The 27,537-nt window shown below is 50.2% G+C and overlaps 1 protein-coding gene across 2 annotated transcripts in view; it reads right to left on the bottom strand.

Moving 5' to 3' along the window:
• The window catches only part of SGSM1 (small G protein signaling modulator 1), a 57,834-nt gene extending 31,022 nt beyond the window's left edge, over positions 1-26,812 (bottom strand). For both annotated transcript variants that reach the window (XM_080650086.1, XM_080650087.1), the window contains exons 1-5: positions 26,692-26,812; positions 26,553-26,596; positions 5,553-5,628; positions 4,076-4,238; positions 1,785-1,937 (exon numbers count right to left, since the gene is read on the bottom strand). In XM_080650086.1, the coding sequence (XP_080506212.1) occupies positions 1,785-1,937; positions 4,076-4,238; positions 5,553-5,628; positions 26,553-26,596; positions 26,692-26,710 (455 nt within the window). In that variant the 5' untranslated portion in view covers positions 26,711-26,812. The remainder of the gene's footprint in view (positions 1-1,784; positions 1,938-4,075; positions 4,239-5,552; positions 5,629-26,552; positions 26,597-26,691) is intronic.
• Between the last annotated feature and the right edge of the window lie 725 nt (positions 26,813-27,537).

The following is a 27,537-nucleotide window of genomic DNA, read 5'->3' as shown; positions in this document are numbered from 1 at the left end:
AGGCATGCTCAACAAGTTTATACAGTTAAGTGTCAGATCTAAAGATAATACTTCCAGACATTTTCCATTCCACCATTCCGTGTCCCTTCCAAAAATTGGCAGTTATGTGACCTTGGAAATGGTGACTTAAAAAACACAAGGGAGGCCTGGGAGCAAGGTGTGACTGTAAAGGCACCTGAAAGGGTTTCTTTAAGGTGATGGGTTTCTGTCGGACAGTTCTTCATCCTGAGTGTGGTGATGTTTATATGAAACAACATGTTTTAACATTTCATAGAACTATATAGCAAAAACATGAGTATATGTAAAAACTGGTGAAACCCAAATAAAGCTTGTAGTTTAGTTAACAGTGTTGTACCAATGGCAACTTCGTGTTTTGAGTCTTGTACTCTGGGTGTGTAGAATGCTATCATTGGGGGGAGGCAAGAACTCTCTGTACTAATGTTGCAACTTCTGTGTGAATCTAAAATTCAAAATAAAAAGTTTAATGAAGCAACAGCAAGTTAGCATTGATGCTCAAATAATTTCTCATTCCTTTTGACTGACATATTCAGTAGTAAAACACACGGTCACACACCACAGGCGGTAACCTCAGAGGCTCTGGGGACAGGGCAGGGGACAGAGACGTGTTACAATTTACAAGAAGGTGAAGAGATTAACTGCAGCCCCAGAGCCTGGATTTCATTCAGTTCCTCTCCTGCCTCAATGCCTTTGTACCTGCTGTTCCCTCTGCGGGGAACACTCTTCCCCACCCCCTTCACCTGATTAATGCTCACACACCTTTCAAATGGAAGCTTAACTGTCATACCTTCCAGGACACTCTCCATAAGCACCGGGAGGAGATGAAACACCACCCTCTTGTCTTGGAACACTCACCACATATTATTAAATTACTATCTGACTGTTTCCCTTGTTACAATGTCAGCTTCATGAGGGAAAGGACCTTGCTCTGTACTTCCATACATATTTTCCTAGCAAACAGGCAAAAAATATAAGATATTCTTTTATTATCTAATATCCACTGTGCGTGAAGATGTAGTTAAGTTAAACAGGCACTTTCCTATCCCAAAAGATGGGGAGATTATTAGATATTTCTCTCTCTCTGGCTGGAAAGGAGTGCTGGCCATGAGGAATCTCAAACTATAGATTCTTCAGGGCTGCCCACTGCTCTTGGCATAATATGACAGGTAAAAGCAATGTATCCCCAACATCTAGGTTAGTGCCTGGCACATAGTAGATGATCACTACTTATCTGGATGAATATATAAATACAGGGATAAATGCTTGCCAAGAGGACTCATGCTATAAAACCTTTACATCAGGTAATTCTGAGCTAGGAGAGAAAATGTAAAAAGAGTCATTATTCACTTCCAAAATGACTGACTCCCCTTCTCATCTCTTCTTCGGAGTGGCAGCAATCCCTATCCCACTTACCAAAAGAGGAAACAGAGGCACAGAGAAGCTAAGTGATTTCCCTGCAGCCATATGGTTGGCGAGCAGACTGGGGCTTACCTCACTGGAGAAGAAAGATCACCAAAATCTCAAGATCCTATAACTCACTCCAAATGCGAATATCCCGAATTGCTACTAAACACCTGGATCTTCCTAAGGTTCTAAGCTAGGCCAGTTCAGATTCAAATGTCCAGATGACCTGTGTTTGATAACTTTAAATCAAGTGCACAATCAAGGGGAAAAAAAGAAAGTGGCTTTGTACAAGGGGTGCAATTTCCAAGAATGCCAACAGGTGGAGGCAGAGTGCACCCAGGTGTTTGGTCTTTCCAGCTCACCTGCTGTTTTCCACAAGGTAATGCACAATTTTGTCCAGGACCTTCTCAAACAAGGCCGTGCGGATCCACAGGTGCTTGATGGCAAGTGGGGACAGGTTGGGTAGCTTCGGCAGCTTCCGCACATTCTCCTGGAGGCCCTGGATCTGGTTTCGCCTTTGAGACCAGGAAGGAAGGAGAAAAGATATTCACCAAAAAGGAAAATCCAATAGGATCAATATGCAAATGGGAAAATGGTCAACCTATCTAGGAAATGAAGACATGGCAACTAAAACCATATTGCTCTTAGAAAATGGGTAAAAAGTTGAAAAAAATAATACCCAGTGAGCGTGAAGAGGTGGTAAAAAGAGACAATTTCATACACTGTTGATGGGTAAGCTAGAATCTCAAACTGTTATTTCTCTCTCTCAATCTCTCTCTCTCTCTCTCTCTCTCTCTCTCTCTCTCTCTGCTAGAAAGGAGTGCTGGTCAAAGAAAGTCTTGGATTATAGATCCTTCAGTGGCTCCTGACTGCCCTTGAAACGCAAGCTTAACATGACAGACAGGGCGCTCTGTGTCCTTTCTCCTGATCACCTCTCCATCCATCTCCTTACTATTCTCCTTTCTGACCCATGATCTAGCTAGACAGAGAAATGTGCAGATCTCTGAGGCTGCCAGGCTCTCATCTGAGGACTTTCCATGAGCTGCTTGTTCCTGCTTTCCCTCCCCATCCCCATCCCATTCCCAGGCTCACCCCTTCTACTCTTTAGGTCTCAGTGAGGATGTTCCCTCCCGCAGAAGCCCTCTCAGACCAGCCAGAACTGGGGGAGGGGCTCTCCTCTGTGCCCTTATGACTCTGAAGCATAACTTCCTGCTCACTTTTCTGTCTTCCCCTCCACACTGTGACCATGAGGGCATGAACTAAGTGATGCAATTATTTTTAAATACAATACTTCCTGAGAGTCTACCCCAGGGTAAGAACAGTTCCTCTTCATGTCACAGCCTAGCAGAGTGCCTGGTAGGTAGGAGGGGCTCAGTATATCTATTCATAAATGCATGATTGCATGAATGAATGATGGCGCTCCTTTACCACTGGCTATGGGCATCTCTAATTCCCCCATTAACAAGTCACTCCCAGTATTATGGAAGGCCCATGGAAACTCATCCCTTTAAGAAATTTATCAGCAGCATCTGGGGATTTAGCAGATGGACTAGAGTATCCTGAAGACCAAATAGCTGAGGATTCAGATACCAAATGGGAGCTGGCAATGCCAAATCTAGAGCCCCGCCCATCATGCAGTTCTGGCCAGCAGCCCTGGGCGGCAGGGCCTGAAGGTCAAGAAAAGGGCCATTTCTCATCCAGTGAAGTGGAGTGACCACCCGTGGCAGAGATGGTAAGCACATGGCATGCATATATATCTCTCCCTTCCCTTGCCCATAACAGACATGGCTAATCAATCCACGCACTCTTTCCCAAGAAGCCCAATCACAGCTGCAGAATCTTTCATAACATGGTCCTCAGGCAGCCACTAGGAGCCACTGGAGTTGCAGCTTATTTGCCATCCCTGACCAGGCTCCGGGTCAGAACTCTGGGAGTGACACTGGCAGGAGGCACTTATGTTCAAACACTCAGGCCAGAGCCTCCCTCTCCCCATCCCAACACATACAATCAGCCACCAAGATGAGCACGTGAAGCCACCTCCCCTTTAGTGGTTGCCTCGATGTGAGTTTAACCAGAGGCCCATGTGAACAAGACCACACTGGTTCTATTAAACGTTGGTCTTGTTGCATTTAGAAAAGGACTTAGCTCACAGGAGGCACTTACTCATTCAACACCTGTTTCTTGGGCATTTACCAGGTGCTAGGCTCTCCCAGACGCTGGGGACATAATGGGGAATAACACAGATGTAGTCGCCTGTCTTCATGGAGTTCAGGCAGAAAGGGGAGACAGACAATAATCAAGTAAATAGTAAACAAACAAATGAATGAATAATTACAGATAGTGATAACAATTGGGAAGAAAATAAACAAGATGATATGAAAGAGAAATGGGATGAGGGTTGGACTGTACCCTTAGCTAGGGGCAGGCCTGACTGTGACAAGGAACCAGCCATGGAAGATGGGGGACAAGAACCAGGCAGAGGACACAGCATAAGCAAAGGCCCTAGGGTGGAAAAGAGTCTGACAGGTCAGAGGAGCAGAAAGGAGAGCGGAGAGAGTGCTAGGAGGCCGGAGCTCGCACAGAGCCCAGGGAGGAGCCTGGACTGACTGACTGGGGGACTACCCCAGCCTGTACAACCATGCTCTGCACTCACGCATTCTCTATCAGCTGCTCCAGGTCCTGGACCTTGTGGCTCAGTTCGTCAGCTGGAGGGAAGCTCTTGCCCACCTTCATGAAGAGAGCCGCGATCTTGTTGCTGCGCAGGAAGCCAGCCGCCCGCCGCCGCAGCCCGTGCAAGACACAGGCCTCCACAGCCGCTGCAGAGACAATGGTCAGCAGGCCCTGCCCTGCCCATGCTCCCCAGCACCCAGCTCAGTCACACAGGCACCTGGGAGAGCGGGAGCCCCCAGAATCGCAGATTTGTGACAACATCACAGGGAAAAGCATGTATGCCTCTCCACCTTCAACCCCCTCAAAAGGGAGAGAGAGAGCTTGGTGGTTAACCCACACTCACAGCCCAAGGTCAGACCACCCCTCTCACATCCTTTCCCGGCCCCTCCCCAGCTGCGTGACTTAGGCCATGACTTCCCCTTCCTGAGTCTATATCCTCATCTGTAAAATGGGGACAGTATGAACATTAACCTCATAAGGTTGCTGTTAGGATGAGGTGGGAAAAATGCATGAAAAGCACTTAGCACAGAGCCGGGGACCTAGTGAGTATTTTCCGACTGTTACCTATTCCTCCTGTTAATGGGGGAGGGGAGACTGGACCACAGGACTGTTGAGCGTCATCTGTGTTAAGGAACCACATCATCATCATTATCACTATTGAGACTCCAGGGACAGCTGACATGATAACATTGTAACAGGACCCTGGTGGTGTCCCCAGTCATCTGAACAGAAGCTTCATGGGGCTAAGACCAGGAGAGGGAAATTACAGCATGTCCTTCATTACAAGATACTCCAATCGTGAAATAAATAGCTTTTTGGGGAGAAAAAAAGAAACACGTCTGCTTGTACGTACACACTGATTATGAGCTAAATCCTGACTTCAGGGACATGCAAAACACGTGTCTCTAGCCATTTGGAATGTACAGTAAGAACCTGGCAGTGAGGTTATTTCTGGAACGTTGTGAGCGGAGCTGGTTCAAGGAGAGAAGTGAGTCACGCTCTGAGCCCTGGTCCTGCCTCCTTTGCTGAGCCAGCTAGACAGGATCCTTCAGGACCTCAGGATGTGTCCACAGCTCTTAATTCCGTTTTTAAAAAGTCCCCATCCATCCTCTTCTTTCACTTGGCGCCAGCCATAGGCAGAGTGAGGAAAGGACATGGAGTCTATTCCTCAGATGCAGGACCCCTGTCGCATGGGATAGGGTCGTGTGAACTGAGCCCACAGCAGAGGAAGCCAGGCCGCCAATGTTAACCATGATTACCTCTTCATGGGGTACAGAGGTCATGCTTAATTTCCTCTCTAGACTTTTCTGTATTTCCCAATTCCCTAATGAAAGGATCCAAAAATACTTTCAAAGTTACAAAGCAAAATAATGATGTGAGAATCCTTGCTCAAACACGCCCTCCCAAGGCAGCGCATAGAGGAAGAAGCCACTGTTTAAGGCCACGGGCCACAGACTCACCACAGAAGGAGATGATGTGGCTGCTGTCTTCGTGGACAAACTTCCGTGTGACGGCCTCCTCCATGATCTGCTTCACCTGGAAGGCAGAGGCAGCTGGAGGGGAGACCCCAATGCGACCTGGGGCGCAGACCCCCCGGAGCCTTCCCAGGCTGTCTGGGGAATTTTGATAACGGCTTTCCCACACCCCCTGCACCGTGTCTTCTGTAGGTCCAAGGCCTGTGGCCTGGGCTAACTCCACGCTTCACATTTTACTGCGTCGTTCTTTCAGGCTCCTTGCATGGCAGTCTTCTTCTCGGGTGTCACTCAAGATGTCATCTCCTTCCCTGACCACATTATCTGAGGCAGCCCTCCCGCCTCCATCCATCCCATTCTAGAAGGAAGACTCACACTATTCCCATCCCAAGTGCTGTTTACTGTCTGTCTCCCTGTGCTAGAATATACACTGCCCGAGGGCAGGGCCTCATCTGCCTTGTTCACTGCTGTGCCCATGGAGCCTGGTGCACAGTAAGAACAGTGCCTGGTGCACAGTAAGTGTTCAATGAATATTTTCTAAATGAGTCGGTGAATGAATGAACGAACGAATGAACAAAACAGGTATATAAAAGAATCAGGAGGGTGTTGTGTAAGAGTTCAGCCCTGGCATCTGGCAGACCTGGTTTCAAATCCCTAGTCGTCACCTGCCAGCTGGATCTGTGATCTTATTTGGGGAAACAGGCTCGGGGAAGTGAAGCAACTCACCCAGAGTGGAGACAGAATTCCAGCCTGCGTCTGACTCCCAGGCTACATGCTTTTCCTACCAGATTCAGTCACTCAACGAATCCTTCTCAAGCACCTCTGATGTGCCAGGCGGGGATCTGGTCCTGACAGGGCAGCTTTCACTGGACGGGAAGCCCCTCCAGTGAGGCCCAAGGCAGCACAAGCTAAGAGAGATGCAGGATCCAGCAGCCCAGCACCGGTGGGAACGTGTTCAAATACAAATGCTCAAGCTCACCCAGACCCACTGAATCAGACTCCAGGGTGATTATGAAGCCTTCCCGGTGATTCTCAAGCTCTCAGATTGCAGTAGAAGACTGGAGGGGAAGGAGGAGGAGGGGGAGAGTGGGGAGGGAAGAGGAGCGGGAGGATCTAAATGATCTCCCACGATCCTTAAGGAAGAGCAGGAGCAGTCAAAGCTCCTGTCCCGGGACCCTCCCACACAGCCAGCCCCCCTCTCCTGGCTTCAGGTCCTCCTTGCCCCCATTAACAGTCACAGGGTGCTGCACCCTTCCTTGTCTCCCGGCATCCCTTGCCTTAGTCAATAGCCCCTTTATTAGTCACCTTAATTTACTCCGTTTGGGGGGACCATCTGCTTCCTATTGGCACCTTGACTACACACACTGTGTCCAGTCCACACTGCAGAGCAGAGCAGGCTGTCTGTTTACAGTGTGGATCCTGAATTTCAGGAAGGGCAACCCCTTTCTCAGTCGCACAGCCGCTAAGTCTGCTACAGGGAGGAGCCCGTGACTGTCTGGCCCCAGGCCTCCTGTCCTGGGGATGGATCTCAGGCAGTGGGTGGTGCAGGTGGGACTGCAGCACCACGGGTTCCAGCAAGTGAGGACTCCTCCCCACCGCTCCGCTGGGCTAGAACCTAGCCCTAGTTAATAACAAGCTGACAGCCTGAGGCCAGGAGAGGAGATAGAAAAGGCAATGTGGACGGGGGCCTTCCCCAGAAGGTCACCGAGAGGCTCACAGAAGACTGCACTGCCTCACCGCAGGAAGAAAGATGCTGCTCCCCATCCCAGGGGACAGACCAGACAGACCTGTGAGCCAGGGGAGAGGGCCAGGCAGCCACAGAACCTCCGAAATTTAGCTCAACCACCTTTCCCCCTCAGCCTCCCAGCCAAGGGCTTGAACTTGTTCAGCATTTTTGAAGGACCTGCATGTGGTCTGGAGATGGGGGAGAAAGCAATGTGGCAGGAATCCTGGCTCCTGGCAACCTGTGTGATTTTCTAAGCTTTGGCCCAGAAATCACGCCCCATTTTGGAAGCACAGAGGCAACGCTGTGGTTGGTGTGACTTCGGAGTCACGTCCTAGGTGAGCCCAGCCAGTTATGCACCCCTCCTGGTGCCTCAGTTTCCTCTTCTGTAAAGTGGACCTAGTGTCCTGCGGGCTGTGATGAGGATTAAATGTGCTGTTACATGTGAAAAGGTAGGCTGGGCTAGCAAACAGTTGGGAGTTTTATGACACTGAAGCTCAGGTTTTATTTTGTTTGTTTTCTGAGCATTCACTATGCTCCAGGGACTGATTGTCGGCACAACCTTAATGAGGTAGTTTCCCAAATTATTCCCATTTTACAGATGGAGAGACTGAGACACAGAAAGATTAGATCACTCAATGAAAGGGCAGGCAGAGGAGGCAGGATTCAGACCCAGGGCCTTTGCTTGTCTGGAGGCCATTCAGAAGCAATGCTTTTGTTACTTCCCAGCTTACAGTAGAGAGAACGTTTACTGAGTGCCTCCTCTGCACCAGGTGCTTTTTATAGAACATTTTATTTAATACTCACAAAAGCATTATTTTCCCCATTTAAAAGACAGATAAACTGAGGCTCAGAGAGTTTATGCAGTTTGCCTGAAGGACAAAGCCAGGAAGGGGCCCACTTGGGATCTGAACCCAGAGCTCTGCCGCCGGCCCCGCCCGCTACTGGGTCAGGCCCTCTGAAATCCCAAGGTGGTGAGAAACCTGTGAGAAGGAATTCCTCAGTCTCTCTGAACTTAGGGACCAAAAGAAGTACTAGGAGTAAGGATCTGACTCTGCCAACCACTTCCTGTGGGGGTCTGTAGGATGAGGGGACCTCAAAGGTCAAAATGGTCAAGAAGCTTTTATCCTTCTCTGGCATCCATTCTCAGGAGTCGTCCAACAGCTGCTTCAATGATGGGGCTCTCATTGAACAGATCAATTTGGATCTAGATTAGCCCTGAACACGGAGCCATGTTAAGGACAAGATGTCAGGAAGCAGCTGAAAGGGGCTAAGAAACCGGAATGTGGAGTCACTGACTTGAGGTCAAACCCTTGGCCATTCACTATCTGCATGATGCTGGACCAGTTTCCCCATCTGTAAAATGGAGACAACAGCACCCCTACCTCACAGGGGTAATGAGAGGCTTGAAGGAGATCATGGAGACAGTACCTGCAGCAGGCACCTGGTAGGAATTCTACAAACTGTAGGGACTCTTGAGCCGACAGTAACTATTCAGTCCACAACCTGGCCCACAATGGATGTTCCAAATCAGGGCCTCACTGGCCTGCGGGCCTGGCCTGGCTCCACCCCTCCACGTCAGACCTCAGAGCGTGTGCCCTCCCCACCTTCAGTCCTACCTTGCAAACCTTTGGAAACCAGCCCCGCCCTTCCGCCATCCCTCCCTCTCCCTGCAAATATTTAAACAACCTAAGAGGAGGATTAATCTCAGGAGGGTGTCAGGCACGGAAATCCTGGCCAATATGCAAAGCAGGAAGGAAGGCTCCTGGGGCTCCCAGGCTTGCCCTGTCTACTCCCCTCCTCCTATCTGCCACCTGCCCACACCCAGGTACCCTCATGCTGCCCACCTCGAACCCTGCAGGTCCACACTGCTGTGTTCATGTTCTCTAAGCTCCGAACGGAAATAACACGGCCCAGTGTTCAGGGCTGTCAAAAGGATTGTGGAAAATGCAGGCCAAGGGCCTCAAACAGGACCCAGCACTCGTTGGCACCATCTAAAGCAGTGGTTCTCAACCTTCCTAATGCCGCGACCCTTTAATACAGTTCCTCATGTTGTGGTGACCCCCAACCATAAAATTATTTTCGTTGCTACTTCATAACTGTAATTTTGCTACTGTTAATGAATGGTAATGTAAATATCCGTGTTTTCCGATGGTCTTAGGCTCTACAGTTGCGACCCACAGGTTGAGAACCGCTAGCAGGGTCGCCTAAGACCACCGGAAAACACAGATATTTACATTACAATTCATAACAGTAGCAAAATTACAGTTATGAAGTAGCAACGAAAATAATTTTATGGTTGGGGGTCACCACAACATGAGGAACTGTATTAAAGGGTCGCGGCATTAGGAAGGTTGAGAACCACTGAATTCTAAAGGGAGGCTCTAGTGCACTGAGTAAGAACATGAACTTGAGAGCCACCAGGCCCAGTTCAAACTCCAGCTGTGCCATTGGCTGGGTGACTTCAGGCCTCAGTTTCCTCATCTGTGAAATGGGGATGAAACCCACACCACCTCTCAGGGCTGCTACGGGAGAATTTCATAAAAACGTGCGCAGAGCTCTGGGTGTTTTGTCTTGAAGGGTGTTCTCTGGTTTCTGTCTGAAAGAGCTGCCGATCATACCAGTCTTTGCAGATGACACTCACCAAGGTCTCCACTACCCAAACTGATAATCACTGGACCTGGTTTCAAAGAATGCAGAAAGGATACTGGAGTAGAATCTGCAGATGTTTCGTGATTATTTCTGGTAATAAATTTGTCACTGTTTGTGAGCTGATGGCCACTTATGAAAGATACCAGGGATCAGAGGAAATCACCAGGACCCAACCAGAAGAATCATCAGGGTGTTTCATTAACAAGGATCAAATAGATGCCTTAGTAATGGAGAAACCAACAGACATTGCCTCAGGATGATCTTCTATTAAACTTGGACGTCTTTGGGCCTTTTTCAAGTCTCTTGAGAGTTTCTAAATATAAATTCCTGCTTTAAAAACTTAAAACAAAACATGCACAGAGCTCAAAAAAGGATGAGGGCTTAGACCACCCTGTCTAAAATAAAGTGTCTGGCTTTACGCTCGGCCTGACTTTCCCACACATCTGTGGGTTTATCCATTTAGTGTCTGTCTCTCCCACGTAGATCTTGAGCTCCTAGGACAGTGCCTGGCATGCGGAAAGTGCTCACTATCTCTTTGGTGATCATTCTGACTAATAACACTAGTACCAGCAGCCAGTGCTTATGGACCTCAGCTTCACGCAGTGTCCTAAGGCCTTTGGACACCCGATCTTGTTTGCTATGTGTAAGGCTGGGGTCGGCAAACTTTTTCTGTAAAGAGGCAGACAGCAACTATTTTAGGCTTTGAGCTAGGGCTGCCAGATAAAATGCAGGGTGCCCAGTGAAATCCAAATTTCAGATAAAATTTTTTTTTTTTTTTTTTTTTTTTTTTAGTATATGTACCAAATGTTGCATGGAACACATACGAAAAGATTTTTTTTTTTTCTGAAATTCAAATTTAACCAGGCACTCTGAAATTTTATTTGCTCAATCTGCAAAACTGTTTTCAATCATAACCGTCTATGTCGCATAGTCTCTTTTGTTTGTACAGCCCTTTGAAAAAGTCAAAACTGCTCTTGGCTCAGGGGCAGTACATAAACAGGCTGGATTTGGCTCACTGGGCCCCCTGGTTTAAAGCACCCAGCACAGTGCCTGTGGCACATAACAGACTTAAATAAATATCATCAAGCTGTCACCTGCTCCTCAGAGGCCTGCTGCCTCAGCCCTGACTCAGGTGGTGGGTGCCTGGCAGTGCAGGTGGGTGACTAATGCTGAACCAGCACTGGCCTATGAGAGGGAGGCCCCCAGGCAACCTGACTCTTACATTTGTAAGAAACTCAGGGGTGGAGAGAATGGTTAAATTAGGATGCCTGGGGGGCCTTGAGGTGGCTTTAAAAATAACAGCCTGTGGGGAAAAGAGGGGGATGACTCAAAGGCCCCTTGACAACCACCAGGGCTAGGGGGGTGAGCTGAGGATGGCTGTGCCGCTCTGCAGGCGCCCCAGCTGCTGAGAACAAATGCACACGCCTGGCCCTGGTCAGGGCGTTGTCCCCATACACCAAGGTTGCAGGTTCCATCTCCGGTCATGGCACATACAAGAATCAACCAACGATGCATAAATAAGTAGAACAACGAATGGATGTTTATCTTTCTTTTCTTTTCTCCTTCCTTCCTTCTTCCTTCCTTCCTTCCTTCCTTCCTTCCTTCCTTCCTTCCTTCCTTCCTTCCTTCCTCCCTCCCTCCCTTCCTTCCTTTTCCTTCCCTACCTTCCTCCCTTCCTTCCCTCCCTCCCTCCCTCCCTCTCCCCCTCCTGCCCCCATCTCTACCTCCCTTCCTCTCGCATAAAATCAATATACTAAAAAGTGCATGTGCTTTAGCAGGCCAGCATCTCCAGCCCTAGTTCAAACCCCTGACCCTTGAACACAGGTCCCCAAAGGCAGTGCCATGGGTTCATCGCCCTGCCTTTGCTCACACGATGCCTTCTGCCAGGTGTCCCTCCATGTGTGCTCCCGCTGGCCACCTGCAACTCAGGCTTCAGCTCGGGTGTCACTTCCCAGGAGCCTTCCTGGACTATCCACACCCCAAACGGGAATAAGTGTGCCTCTTCCACGTTCCACTAACACCTGCCTTCCCAGCATTTACCACATGAACCTCAACTGCTGCTCATTCACTCAACTTGTATCAGTGCCTCCTATGTGTCTGGCACCACGTGACCATCAGAGTCCCTATCCTCATGGAGGTCACATCCAGCACAATGTAAAGACGTTAAGTAAATCACACCACGGGGTAACTACAAAATGAGCTCGTCCTCTGCAGCAGCAGCACTTGGTTCTATTAAACAAATATCCATGGAAAACGGGGTGGATAGGGAGGTCAGGAGGCTTCCTAAAGGAGGTGACATTCCAGATCTGAAGTTCAAGTAGAAAGGAACTCTCTGGGGCCTCGGTTTCTCCAACTTTAAAGCAGAGGAAAAAGCTCTCCCTGCAACTGCCCCCAGAGCTGCCGTGGAGCTCGGAGGAGGAGCAGGTGTGAGGAGGATGTGGCAGGGAAAAGCACTGCATGGGAACAGCTGGCGGCTTTTTGTTTGTCATTTGTTATGGGCGAGGCATGCGGGAGGTGAGAGAGAGGAGGGGCAGGACAGGGCTGCCGGTGGGGGGGGGGGAGGAATATTTTAGGAAGCTCCCAAGCCTAGACACCAACAGACATGATGCAGGGGGTGGGGGAGGATGGTGCCACCCTGCAAGCTGTGACTGTTTTCATGGTGTGGCCCAATCTTCCTTTCCTGCCAAATCCTCTCCCTTCCCCTTCCCACATGCTGATCTCTGGCTACACGTGCCATTCCGCCTGGGTGACCCGCGAGATTCCACCCCCACCTTGCCTTTGCTGGCACAGCCCCTCCACCTGATATTCCCATCCATTCCCGCCTCCATCTCCAGCTCTGGAAAAACCACCAAATCCTCTAGGACCTGGCGCCCTTCGTTTCATTCTCTCCATAAACCTCCAAAGTTGACATTATTCCCACCTCACCCCCCTTTATGGCTATGAGTATTGCGTTCTGGAGTCAAACTTCCAGAATTCAAATCCCAGCTCTTGCACTCGTGATCTTGGGCAAAGCACATCCCTTCTCTGAGCCTCAGCATTCCCATCAGTAAAATGGGTGACATTAGTACTTGCCTCACAGGTGTAAGATAATGCATCAAATGCATTAAACACAAGAGCAGCCACATAGTAAGTTTTATGTGATGACAACCAGCATTTATTTATAAAGTGTTCACTGTGTGCTGGCACCAAGCTTAGGGGCATTATTTCACCTAATCCTCAGGGTAATTAGGTGGGATGGGTACAGTTACCCTCCCCGGCTTATAGACAAGGAAATGGAGTCTTGGTGAGGTTAAATGACTTGCCCAAGAGCACGTGGCTTGCAAATGGCAGGATGGAAATTCAAACCTGTGACTGTCTATCCTGTACAGACCCTGGCACATAGTAGGTTCACATACAGGTGCTTCCCACAAGCCGAGTGGGAGCTTTACATGCACTAGCCTAAAGAATCAATATAACTGTGCAACACAGGTGTCCCATTTTCCCAATGAGGCAGCTGATCTGGGTGGGGGGGCAAAGATCATCTGGCTGTGAAGAAGCTGGGATTTGAATCAAGGTCTCCTACTCCACTGTCCCAGGTCAAGGTGGGGACCCAAGCAGCCAGGTGGCCAATGCACCTGCTCCCTTAGCCCAAGTCAGCTGACTGTCACATTCACAGTCAACTCCCTGCTCTCAGAACCGGGGTCCAACAGCACCTGCCAGCGTCCACCTCTGCCCCAGGCATCATTGTTCATCTCTCCCAGGATACCCGGGAGCCTCCTCGCTCCCTCTCTCTGTTACACGTCCATTCCCAAAAGGAGAACTGTGGTAACAAAAGGAAATGTCCAACCTGAAACGCTTATTACAAAGTGAAAGAAGCCAACCTGAACAGGCTACATACTGTGTGGTTCCGAGTACATGACATTCTGGAAAAGGCAAAACCATGGAGACAGCTGAAAGACCACGGTTGCCAGGGGTCGGCAGGGAAGGAGGGATAAACAGTCAGAACACAAAGGACTTTAGGGCAGGGAAACTATTCTGTATGATATTACAGTGGTGGACACATGCCATTATGAATTTGCCAAAACCCATAGAATGGGCACCATTGAGAGTGAATCCAAATATACCGGTGGGCTATGGGTGACAATGACCCTCTCTGGTACAGGATGTTGGTAGTAGGGGAGGCTGTGCATGTAGGAATAGGGGGTATATGAGAAATCTCTGTACTTACCACTCTATTTTTAATGTGAACCTAAAACTGCTCTAAAAAAATGAAAGAAAAAAAAAGTCCTCTCCTCACTCTGGCACTAATGGAGGATGTCAGCAGGGATCTCGACCTTTCAGCAGACAGGCTGAGCGCCTCCTTCCAGATGGGCACCTCCACACCCTCGCTCATGGCCTGCCGGGGGCTTTGGGGCCTTCGCAGAGAGGAGCCTGAGGGCATCTGGCAGGAGCTCGGCAGCCACTGGCCAATGGCTCAGAGCTTCCTTCTCTGGACTCTCTCACTCAGTTCCTGGACAGCCTGCCCCACCCTCCTCCACACCTCCATCCTGCCCTGACATCCTCAGATTCCGAAAGCAAAGCCACAGGACTGTCCTCCACAGCTGCATCCTGTGATGGGAGTGAGCGGGAGGGGAGGGGACATCAAGGATAAAGCAGTGGCACGCGGATCTCTGGAGTGTTAGAAAACTCCTCCCTCCAGCTCCTCCCTTCTAACCTGGCCTAACTGTGGCTGTAGGGCTGGCAGGAGACGGGAATGCCTCCCACTCAGCTGCTGCCAGCCTGACCCCAGTTAATCATTTACCGGTGCGCTATAAACAGGCGCCAGCACCGTGCCCTAACAGTACACAGACTGGCCAACGTGTCACAACCTGGATAGAGGGGGTATTCTGGGGCTGAGAATGGGGTTCCCATAAACGGGCGTCCCATCACCGTCCTGCACAGGAGCCTCCGACAGCCCCTGACAAGGGGGTTCTCCCAGTGCCTGATCCTGGAGCATTCACCTGGGGGCACCTTGGCAAAGGGCCTTCTGGCCTACGCTCCCACCCACAGTCACCGCTGGAGATGATGGGGCCTTGAAGACAATGCCAGGCCACCCCCCACTCCCAGAGAAAACAGCACCGTGTGTCACGTTCCCAGCCCACATCCTGGAGATCAGACAGCTTTCTCCTGGGTACGCTGCCCACTGCGTGTGGCAGCTCCCCTGGCAACGTGCCTCACTTCCAGACCCACGGGCCTCATGCACGAGAAACACACAGACTCTCAAGCGTACCTAGATTCTCTGGAAGGCTGCCCAGACTTCGGGGGCTGGGCAGCTATAGGAAAGTAAGAAATGAGATTCACAGATGGTTGCTTAAAACACACACAGCGTGAACCAGAAAACAGACTAACCACCTCTAGGCAAGCTTAGGAGGAAAAGCAGTTGAATATTCTCTAAAGACTGGACTAGCATCCTGGCTCCGCCTCCTACCAGCTGTGTGACCTGACTTCACTTTCCCTGTGCTTTGCTTTACTCCCTGGAATACGGGATAATAAATAGGATCTACCCCTCTGAGGCTTTTTTAAATATTAAATATGTTAATGGATGTAAAGCACTTAGCACAAAGTCTAGGACACGATAGAACCTCTGGAAATGCTCTAACCCCGTGTTGTCCAACAGTAAGTATCACTAGCCACACGTGGCTTCTGAGTACTTGAAACATGGCTAGTTGACTGGCAAAGTTTTTCTTTTCTTTTTTTTTTTTTTTAAATCCTCACTTGAGGACATGTTTTTATTGATTTTTAGAGGGAAAGGAAGGGAGAGAGAGAGAAACAACGATGTGAGAAACATAGATCGGTTGCCTCCCACAGGCACCCCAACCGGGGACTGAACCTGAAACCTAGGTATGTGCCTTGAGCAGGAATCAAACCCGCAACCTTTGTGGTATACAGGATGACATTCTAACCAACTGAGCCACCCACCCAGGACAGGAAGTATTATTAACTTAATTATACATAATTTAAATATAACTAGGCGTGTGACTTGTGGCTCACATTGGACAGTGCAGATCTGGAACACAGCAGGTACCCAATAAATGCTAGTTATGATTATCATTAGGGGTTGTTACATTAGAGGCTCACTGGGTTAGACATTAGGAGGCACCATGTCATTCTGAGCATGGCGCTGTATTGTGCTGACCTATGTATTCTGGCATATTACAGGGTGGTTCTGAACCGTATTTGGATATTTGGGTTGTGGACCACTTAGAGCTAATGATGATAGCTAAGGATACCTTCTCCACACACCAAGTACCAACTGTTGGTACAATTTCAGGGCTCTGTACACCCCCAAGTAGAAGTCTCTCATCCCTCATCCGGCAGACAGCTGGCACACAGGTACCCAGGCAGCACCTGGGATCACAGCCAGGCACAGAGCACAAGAGTGCATACGTCCACTGTTAGAGGCTGGGCTCCAAAGGCAGGGGCCCTCACTCCTCTGAGATGGACATTTGTGACTTCTCTGCCTGGTTTCCATCTCCCTGTCTGGTCCTTTCACCTTGACTCTCCTCTGGGACCCCCCTTCGCTCTCAGAGAGCTGGCTCCACACTTCACCTCTCAGACTGGACCAATCAGAGCACTCCATCCCACAGTGATTGGCACCAAAGCAGCACTTGACTCAAACTGGTCCAACGAGAACTGAGACTTTTGCTTGAACCATGGAGTCGGGGGAGCTCTCTTTTTGTTGTGATGCCAAGTCGGCAGATTGTGCCCTGAGAGCTGCTGGGAAACATTCTACCTCCCCACAGAGAGGGCAGAACATAAAGCCAACACAGAGGAAGGAAGCACAGAGAGATGGAGAGAGATGGGGGTCCTAAGGACACCACTGGAAAACCTGGATACAGCTGTACCTGAAGCTGGACTCATCCAAAACTCCTAAACCAGTAAATCTATTTTTAGTGTCTCTTTTTCCTTTTCACTTTGTGTTGATATATTTACTTATTGTTCTAGTTAGTTTTGTGAGCAAGTTATTATCCAACTTGAAATGAATGAAGCTCACTAAACTATCCTGTTCTGCTGCTTCTCAGCTATGTAACCTTGGTCCGACTTCTTAACCTCATCAGTAAAGAGGCGTTTCTATTTGTACCTACTCTATAGGAAGATTGCTTTGTGGGCTGAATGAGATAAAGTAAAGCATTGTTTAAGAAATGGTAGTCACCCTGACCGGTTTGGCTCAGTGGATAGACCGTCGGTCTATGGACTGAAGGGTCCCAGGTTCGATTCCGGTCAAGGGCATGTAACTTGGTTGCGGGCACATCCCCAGTGGGGGGTGCGCAAAAGGCAGCTGATCGATGTTTCTCTCTCATCGATGTTTCTAACTCTCTGTCCCTCTCCCTTCCTCTCTGTAAAAAATCAATAAAATATACTTTAAAAAAAAAGAAATGGTAGTTGCTGTAATTCTAAATTACTAATTAAACATAATTTACTAACTAAATAATTAAAGAAGAATTCACTCTGGGCCCAAGTATCACCAAGTCTCTTGAACTCTTAGGACTTCAATTCTCTGATTTTTAAACGGAGCCTTACTGCAAAAGGACCTGATAATGTCCTTTGTAAATATCCACAATCTGAATTCCTTCAAGATTTTGCAAAGAAAAGGCACAAATATATATATATATATATATATATATATATATATATATATATTCACACACACACACACAGCGAGAGACAGGGAGAGGGAGAGGGAGAGGGAGAGGGAGAGAGAGAGAGAGAGAAACATAGATTTGTTGTCCCCCTATTTATGCAGTCATTGGCTAATTCTTGTATGTACCCTGACCAGGGATCAAACCTGCAATCTTGCCTATGGGGATGACGCTCTAACCAAGTGACCTACCCGGCCGTAGCCCATCTCCTATCTTCTTGTATTATCAAAAGAAAGAAAAATACGCTGTTCCCCACTGGAGTTCAGCACTCTTAGCCGCCTCACCCAGGGGCTCCTAGCGGCTAAGTGGCAGGGCCAGCAGGCTCATGGGGGTTTCTGACCTCCCTAGGCTGAGGGATTACCTCAGGGGCCAATGAGCAACTGGACCCAGAGGGAAGATCCAGCTGCCCACCAGGACGGCCATACAGCCAGTCAAGACTCAGTCCTCCTGATTCCTACGCAAGGGCTCGAACCTTTGGATCCCATAAATACACCTTCCCAGTCTACAGCACTGCTCCTGTGGCCACAGCACCCCAGCCCAGGGTTTACCCAGGGAGAACAAGATCCCATGCTGAGAGCACCTGCAACTTCAGGTCGGACCAGAAAGCGTGGCAAAATGTCCTTGTGGAACTGAGTTTATCTGGCTCCTAACTGGGTGAGCCAAACTCTGTGCTTGGCTCACCCACAAATTCTGTTGAATGCCTGGCAGGCAGGGATGGCACACAGCACTGCTGTGCGGTAGGTGATGCCCCCACTCTCAGATACACGAGGAAACGGAAGCCAGAGAGATTCACACACCTACTGATGGCATGGCCAAGACCTGAACTCCGGACTGACCAGCTCCAAAGGGTGGCCCTTTCCCTGACTCCACACTCTCAGAGAGCTCATAACCACATGTGGGTCACTGATTTTGGCTCCAGAGGGATGAAAAGCAGGGTTCTGGAACCAGATCCCCAAGCTGTGCCATTGATGATCTCCGCTCCCTTAGGCCAGTGGTCGGCAAACTCATTAGTCAACAGAGCCAAATATCAACAGTACGATGACTGAAATTTCTTTTGAGAGCCGAAAACCGACTTCCGCTCATGGGCCATGAAATTTCAATCGCACTGTACATGAGCGCCCGCACGTGGTATTTTGTGGAAGAGCCACACTCAAGGGGCCAAAGAGCCACATGTGGCTCGCGAGCCACGGTTTGCCGACCACTGCCTTAGGCCTATTATTTGCCATCTCTGTGTCTCAATTTCCTTATCTATAAGGGAGAGTGTTTCCCACCTCAAGGGGTGTTGAAATAGTTAAATGAGGTCATCCATATAAAATGCTCAGTAAATGATGTTTTTTTAAAAAAAACTTTATCCCATTAGAATGGCTGCAGTTGAGTCCTTGGTTTCCTTAAGTGAAGTAAAGGCTCCCAAAAAGTCTTATCAACTACTGAGTTTTAATAAGTCTTAAATACAGACTTGGCAAATTCAGAAGACAGAAAATATCAGAAAGACTTGGCTCTTGGAGAGTGATGTCAGCCAAATTAGATGACTCGAGGTTCTTAGAGTCCTGGATCTTGTCCAATCTTGTCCACTTAGAAAGCAGGAGAATGAGACAGAGAGAGGGGAACTGCTAGGAGGCCACAGGTAATAGAAGCAGAGTTGGGTCAAAGACTCGGGTGTCCTCACTCCCCATGGTGATGGCAAAAGTGTCCTTCCTACCTGCCAACCAGCAACAAAGGCTACCACCCTCTCCCGGAGCCCCTCGGGAGGTTACTGCAGTGGAGACCAGGCCAGCCTGCACGGGAGAGAGAACCAAGCAGGAAAGCCAGGGCCCCTGCTGTCACATTGAGCCAGGGGGCTAAAGCCCAAGCCATTACTATCAGAAGCTCCTGGAAGCTGCATTGTCCGAGACCTGGAAAAAAAATATCAAAATGCACCGACTGATATGGTTGCATTATTCATAAAGAGAAGTTCTGCCGACTTAAGCCTGAAAGCATGACACACAGAACTTGTTTGAGTCAACCCTGCCAGCATCAGAGAGCCCCAAAATATCCCATCCAGATGTCTAGATTCCTTCTGCAAGCATTTCTGGAACCCCTACTTGGCCCAGCAGGGGAGTAAAGGGAGAGCTGTGATTTCCTGCCCAAGAATTGGAAGCTCAGAGAACAAGATAGAAGCTTCCTCTCTAGCCTAATGACTTTGTGTTGCTCCCATTTGTTACCTACAATGATTGCTTGCCCTGCGGCCTGAGCAGCCTACAACACAGGTGAGTTCATGTTCCCCGCTTGCTCAAACCCTCTCACGGCGCCCATTAACTCAGAGTAAAAGCCAAAGCTTCCAAGGGATGATGAGCCTCCTCCTCTTCCTCCTCCTCCTCTTCCTCCTCCTCCTCCATCTTGCTTACTTCCCTCCAGCCTCATTGGCCCCCTTGCTATGCATGACTCAAGGCCTTTGTACATGCTGTTCCCTATGCTAGGAACACCCTTCCTGCAGTTGTCAGCATGGCTCCCTCCTTTCCTTCTGCTCATATGTCACCCCATCAGAGAGGCCATCCCTGACCCTCCTCTGGTGAGCCCTTCCCACCACTGTCCAGCCCTTCCCAGCTTTATTTCCTCATAGTGCTTGTCACTCCTAATATACTATATTTACTAGAGGCCCAGTGCACAAATTCGTGCACTGGTGAGGTCCCTCAGCCTGGCCTGCGCCCTCTCACAATCCGGATTCAGTCTGACACCTTCCTGAGGGATGTAGCAGTGCCGAAGCGGCAGGTGGCTGGGGAGGAGCCCCAGCCTGGCCAGGCCCAGCTCCACTGCTGCTCATCCTGGCCCCACCTGCTGCCGCCACTCCATAGCACTGCCATGGAGGTAGGAGAAGCTCCTGCCACCACAGCTGCACTCGCCAGCTGTGAGCCCGGCTTCTGGCTGAGCAGCACTCCCCCTGTGGGGGTGCACTGACCACCAGGGGGGCAGCTCCTGCGTTGAGTGTCTGCCTCCTGGTGGTCAGTGCACATCATAGCGACCAGTCATTCAGTCATAACCGTCACTTAGGCTTTTATATATATAGATTGCTTATCTCTCTGACCCCCAACTGGACTGTGTGCTTCATGAGAGCATGTGCACGGGGATGTTATTTGCTCACTTCCCAATCTGTAGATCCTAGAACAGCGCCTGGCACATAGTAGATGGTCAATAAATATTAGTGGAAGGAAAGGAATGCAGGAGAGGGGCTCGCAGAACAGGAGAGAAAGGAGGCGGGGAGGAAGAGAGAAGGGAAAGTAAAGGAGGAAGGAAGAGAGGAAGTTTCTGTCTAAGAACTAACAGAAAGGGTCCATCCTGGCCCCTGCCATCAGCTGAAAATTCCTTAAGTACAATTCCACACAAGACCCTCCTTGCTCATCAGTCCTCTATAGCTCCCACTATCAAATGGAGCAGACACTGCAGCCTGGCATTCACAGCCCTGCACAAGCTAGACTAATGGACTCTTCCTGCCTCATCTCCTTCCCCTGCACACATCTGAACCCACGCCGTGTTTCCAGGGACTCTGCTGAAGCTCACGGCTCCCTACCACTGCCCTCTGTGAATCCGGGTCATGAAGCCATCCTCCAGGTCCTGACACAGTGGGATTTGAATCCTGGCCTCTCTGTGGACTGCCTGTCCCGAGAGTGAAGGAGGAGACACTTGGGGAGCCTTTGGGACAGTGCCCAGCACAGAGCCTTCTCAATCTCAACAGTAGTGCCACCGTGGGCTGGATCCTTTGTGGTGGGGCCACCCTGTCATTAAAGGAAGTGGAGCAGCATCCCTGGCCTCTACCTATCAGCTGCTGGTAGCAACCACAGGTGTGACAACCATGTCTCTACACATTGCCAGATGTCCTCTGGGTAAGGTTGCCAGACCCAGCAATATATACTTATACTAAAAATTATTCATTATCTGAAATTCAATTTAATTGTGTGACCTGTCTGTATGTCATCTGGTAACCCTATGGGGGGTGGGGGAGCGGGATTGAGAACCTTCATTACAAACCACTGGGTTGAAGTGGAATCACCATGGCATCCCAGTAGTAACATCAGTGGTTTCTCTCACCTTCCTCCTACCTTCTTAGAAAGTCCAGCCCACCTCCCTCCCCTATCGCCTTCCAGTGCACTGGAGGCTTAGCTACCCAAGCAAGCCCAGCTCAGCCCTTGTGCTGACTGCTCCCAATGATAGCCCTTCCATCAGCTCCAGACTACAGAACTAAAGCAGCTTCCTCTCCAGCACCACTTCATCCTCCCCTCTCCTTCCTGGGGTCTGCCCTCTGGCCAGCAAGCCCCTGCCTTCTCTCCTCCAATTAAGTGGCCTCCTAATCCCAGCCTGGAGGCAGGAAAACAAGGCAGTTAGTCACTTTGCTTCCTTTATCAACTCTGAGTCACATGGCTAGCTCCTTTAATGGCAGTTGTCATGGCAACAGGAAGCCAGTGCCTGCTCCCTCTGGAAACCAAAACAAAATTAAGTGGTGGAGGTGGGGAGGGAAGGGAGCCAGGATGGAGCTGGTTGGGTTTAACCGGAGGAAATCATGCTGGGGCCACCCTGTCTCCAGCTTTCCCTTGGTGGCATTGGGGAGATGGAAAAAATAAGATGCCTGCCCCCTGGTAAAGCTCAGGCTAATGTGGTGGGTGTTTTCACATTGTTTATCCTGATGCTTGAGTAATTTTCATCTCCATTATGAATAAACTGAAACCCAGACACTTGTGAATATAAAGAGGGATGCTCATCCAAGACTGTGCAGTTTACAAGCGATCAATGTCAGCTTCTCCCTCTTCTTTCCATATTCCCCAAGTTCTCCCCACTCCTTCCCTCCTGCTTTTATGACAGGACCAAGCGCTCTGTCCACATTGTTCTCCTTTCTCTTGGAACTCCCCCTACTCCGAGTCCACCCATTACTCATGTTCACAGTGCCCCCTCCAGCCACAGATGCAGTTCCCTCTGCCAGGAATGGTTTTCTTCTGTCTCTTCTCACCTCCCACCTTCACAGGAAAGGCCTACACGTTACCCTGGCCGGGTAGCTCAGTTGGTTTGAGTGTCAGCCCCATTCGCCAAGGTTGCAGGTTCGATCGCCAGTCAGGACACATACAAGAAGCAACCAATGAATGCATACTAGTAAATAAGTGGAACAACAAATCGATGTTTCTTTCTTCCTCTTTCTCTCCCTTTCCCTCTCTCTCTCAAAAAAAAAAAAAAATCAGTAAAATTTACATATCCTTCACATATCTTCTTAAACATAAGGTAATTTAAGATACGTAGTGCATGCAGTTACTTCTCTGTTATGTTCTTGTGCTGCAAAGTACCTCTCCTTCAGACCGCGGTGCACAGCCTATAATTATCTTTTTAATTACACTCAGAATGTCTGCTGGGGTCTGTCTTCCATACTAGAAAGTCAGCCCCAAGAGGGCAGGGCCTATCTTGCTCACTGCCTCATCCACAGAGTCCAGCCCTGCCTCTGGCACACAGGTGCCCCTCAGTAAATAAGTGCACCGGCATTTGAACCCAGCTCTGGCGGATCCCAAGGCTCCTTCCTGGCCTGCTTCCACAGTGGCTCCCTGAGTCAGCACTGGACAGAGCTTCCAGCCCCACAAGCCCTGCTGGCCTTTGTGGCTTCAGTGGCTCAGGCAAAGCTTGCGGACCAGCCAGGCCTACCTACAGACACTGATTATGAAGCCGCCTCTTGCTCTTCCACAGGAAGGATGTGGGGAGCCTGCAGGCAGACCATGACAGCAGGGATGTGGCTCCTCTGAACCCAGACGGTGAGGAGAAGCAACAGTTGACCCTGAGAAGGCTAACCCCTATTTTGTAAAACTACTACTTGGAATTCTCTGCTGTTTTTTTAGATGGACTCTTATTCTAAAAAAAATAACTTTGCTTTCTAGCCTGCTTTGGCCTTCTTGAATAATGAGGAAGATAAACTTAGCTGTCTGACCTTGTAGGCCAGAGACTAGATATGCCCAGACTCTCAATGCCAGGCCAGGTGCATTTTTTAATTGGCTAGAACTGTGTTGTTTTCAAGGCCAGCAGCGAGATAACCACTAAGTGCACATAGGGCTGGCTCTTTAACAAAAAGGGAAGTTCTGCTTGTCGCCTTGCTTAGAATTTGAATTCATTTTCTCTAAGCCCACCGGTGAATAAAGTGTGACTCCAAACTCTCCGGCATTGTTTGATTACTCCGGTTCTCTGTAACAACCTGACCCCCAGATTTTTAGGCATTCCACTGGAGACTGGCTCTCTGGTATTAGGGGGACATGCAAGGAAAGGAGAGGGGTCTGCTTTGGGGGGAACAAACCTGTCACCATGCCCTTGGGGGCACCCATGCTAAACAGAGGAGCTCGCAGAACAGAAGACTTGAACTTGTTTCTCTTCACTCGGCTGTACCCTTGAAACATTACTTACTCGTTCTGGGCCAGTTTCCTCACCTGTACAGCGGGAACTGTACCTCACACACATGCTGAAATGATGGCGCCGTGTAGCTGTGGAAGGGCGTGTTTGTGACATAAGGGCCAAGAGCCTGGCTCAGACAGACCTGGGGTTAAGTCCTCAACTCTGTCCCTTCTTAGCTGTGTGCTCTGAGCAACTCACCCTCCCTCTCCAAGCCTGTTTCCTTGTCTGTAAGATGGGACAACCTCGCTGACCTCACAAAGTCACTGTGCACGCAGGGTGAATGGGAGCTCTGGTTACTAAAATGATGTGCCCCCAAAAATGCAGAATTCAGAAACAGCCACCAACTTGTGACGGTTAGGTCCTGCCTTCTGAGTGCAGATCCAGGGTCAATAGGTACTTAGGCCCTTTGTCCAAACTTGCTCGGTTGCCCCTGCCCCTCTCAGGTCCAAGCAGGATGCCAGGAGGTCCCTCTGATCAGGAGATGATTTTGGCTGGCAGCCAGGCAGAAAGCTCATTCCGCGCCCCAAACCCAGCCCCTCCCAGGAGAGAGGATGCAGGCTCAGACCACTGGCCACCAGGGACAAAGTGTTCCCCTCAGCTTGGCCAATAACCCAAACTAGACGGGTATGATGGGATCTCCAAGCGCAATGGACCAATGCTCTCTTCTCCAGATGTGGAAACTGAGTCCTTGAGAGGGAAGGGGACTTGTCAAGGGCACCAAGGGATCTGGTGGCAGGGCTGAGACCAGAGCCCAACTGCAGCCCCGCCCAGAGGCAGAAAGCACTGCCTTCCCCAGCTGCCTTGCTGACATGCTCATCTGCTTGCAGCCCCCTCCCAATGGAACCAGCCAACCATTTCCTTAAAAACACAGCCATTCTAGGTGAAAACATTTGGTTTGGTTAAACAATTAACAAAAATATTGGAGGTTTTTAACCTGAAGGCTTTGGGGGAGGGATGTCTATACACACCCTCCCCTGAAATAGTCATCATAATGTGTGGGTCTGTAGGTTTTGTTGGAAAGAGGTTCTAGATCTAGACAGAGCTTTCTTCAGGTCCCCACAGGGGTCTCTACGAGGGCTGAGCTGAAAAGTTCTGGGCCTTTCTGAGGGATTCCATTGTATCCTATGTGTCTCCTTATTCAGAGAGGCCAGGATGTGCAACCTGGGCTGCTTCTTGAAACAACATGGGGGCGCACACACACACACACACACACACACACACACACACACACCCTGATGCTCCCAGAGGAGGGAGGGGCAGCAACAGGTCGAAGCCTGGAGGCTGCCAGTGCTGGCTGTCTGCCATCAAGCGGGGAGGGGCTTCTTGGTGCTCAATGAGGACACCGGATGCTGACACCCCAAACACACTGAAACAGAGGGATCAGGCCAGCCCCCACGGTCTACAGGCTAAGGACTCAAGATACACCAGTGATGCCGGCTCAGCAGCAAAGGGGTCCAAGGCTGAGGGATGTGAGTGACATGAGGAGGGTAATACACACAGTCACAGTCTCACTCACTCACACTCAGACTCATGCATCACACATCACACACACGTGGATACACACACACGTGGATACACACATGTATATACATAGTCACAGCCTCACTCATTCACACAGATGCCTGCATCACACAGATACACATCATACTAAAAATACAAACACACACACAGATACATGTACACACAATACACAGATGCACAGATATTCTCAGATACACACACAGTTATATATCCTTACCCATACAGGCATGTACATACATATACAAACACACACACACACACACACACACACACACACAGAGTCCAGGCATCTAAATGCTTCCCCAGACACCCATCACTATAGATTCTCCCCTCTCTTCAGGGGTCATGGGCCACTAACTCTAAAGGCTAGACTGGGCTCCCTGCAGTCCAGGGAGAGAGGGAGAGGGGTAGAGGGGCAGCTCACCCTCCTTCTTGGGTGGGGGGTTGAGAGGCCCTTGCCTACCAGGAGAATGTGGGCTCATGCCCACAAATGAAGTAACCCACTAACCAGAGACTTTCAGGGAGGGAGTCCCCTGGCTCCTGGGGTGGCCCAAGGACTGAGAATTCAGATGGGGGCATGGAGGTGTGTGGGGGAAGCTTTATTTTCCCACAGAGTTGTCTTTCCCCTTTCCTAAAGTCTGGTCCTCCTTCTGTAGCCCCATCCAGACCCCCCCCCCATGCCCTATCGGGCCCGCAGGTGCTTGTCTCATTGTAGTGAGACCCACCCACTGGCTCTTCCATGAGGGGGTTCTACCCAAACGCAGGAGCGCCCCACAGTGGGAGTGCCCTCCCGCTGCATTCACCCCTGCACGTAGCAGAAAAACATCCAGAGCCCCACCCCCCCATACCTGAAGCCCCACCCCCAAATTCAGCAGCCTCCAGTCCTGAGGGAGGTTAAGTACCCACCCAGGTGAGCCCACAACCAAGGTGGCCGCCCCCTTCTGCCAGTGGCAACCCCGCCTTTGAGACTCTTTCCTGGGAGGGGGGGCTACGACTGCCCCCTCCCTCAGGGGTGGCGCCCCCACCCTCCCCCACCTCACCACCTACCTCCTTCTTGACGGTGCGCAGCAGCCTTTGCCGGGTCTCCGCCCCTGTGGGACAAGACAGCGGGTCAGCAGAAAGCTGGGACCGGGGCCTGGGGCTGCCCTCCCGCCGTCCCTGCGCCCCACACCCCGCGCCCCCTCACCCGCAGGGCCCGAAGCCATGGCTGGGCGCGCGACGTTCCGAGTCCCGGGCGCCTGCAGTGGTGGCGGTGGTGGCGGCTCCTGGGCGCTGGGCTCCCAAGCTGCGGCTGCGTTGGGGCGGGACCAGGCGCCCCAAGACGTCAGGACCCGTCAAGCGCGCGGCCCCGCCCCCCGGAAACACACTGCCTGGGCCCCTGGTTCCCAGTGCGAAGATCCTCCCTGCCAGATGCACATCCTCACTCCTGCACCTCCCAACGAACCCCCACCTTCCTGCCCAACGCCAGTGCCCCCCTTTTGTGGGGTAGAGAAGGACAGCACCTTTATTCAATGTTTGCTGTGTGCCAGGCTCTAGAAAGTGGCCGGAGATGGTGGGGCACTCTCTCTGCACCTCAGTCTTCTCATCTTTAAAACGGGTATGTGATTACCTCATGGGAATGATATGAGACTTAAATGAGGAATGTGAAACACTTAATACAGACACAGGAGGAAAAGTCCAGCACCTATAAAATGTTACTGCAGCTGCTATTTTTACCAGTATTAATATTATTAATATTATTACAATATTATTGCTGACAGTGTTACAGGATATACTGGCTCTCCATCCAGGAGAGGCCAGGCCTTAAGTGGCCCACTCCCCCCACCACATGCAGGTCACTGGGAGAGTGGGGTCCTCCCAGGAGCCTGTCCCCAATAGGGCGCAGCTGTTTGCCAGGATCTCCAGCACTGTGCAGGCTATGGGCTCTGTGGGACCAAGGCTAGTTCCACCAAGTTTCCGACTGCATCCACCCAGCATGCAACTCAAGTCAACCAATATTTATTGTGCCAGGATACCGTGCTGCGGGTGCTGA

Source organism: Plecotus auritus (assembly GCF_963455305.1).
Source record: "Plecotus auritus genome assembly, chromosome: 13".
Lineage (NCBI taxonomy): Eukaryota > Metazoa > Chordata > Mammalia > Chiroptera > Vespertilionidae > Plecotus > Plecotus auritus.
This window is presented reverse-complemented; position numbering and strand designations above follow the sequence as displayed.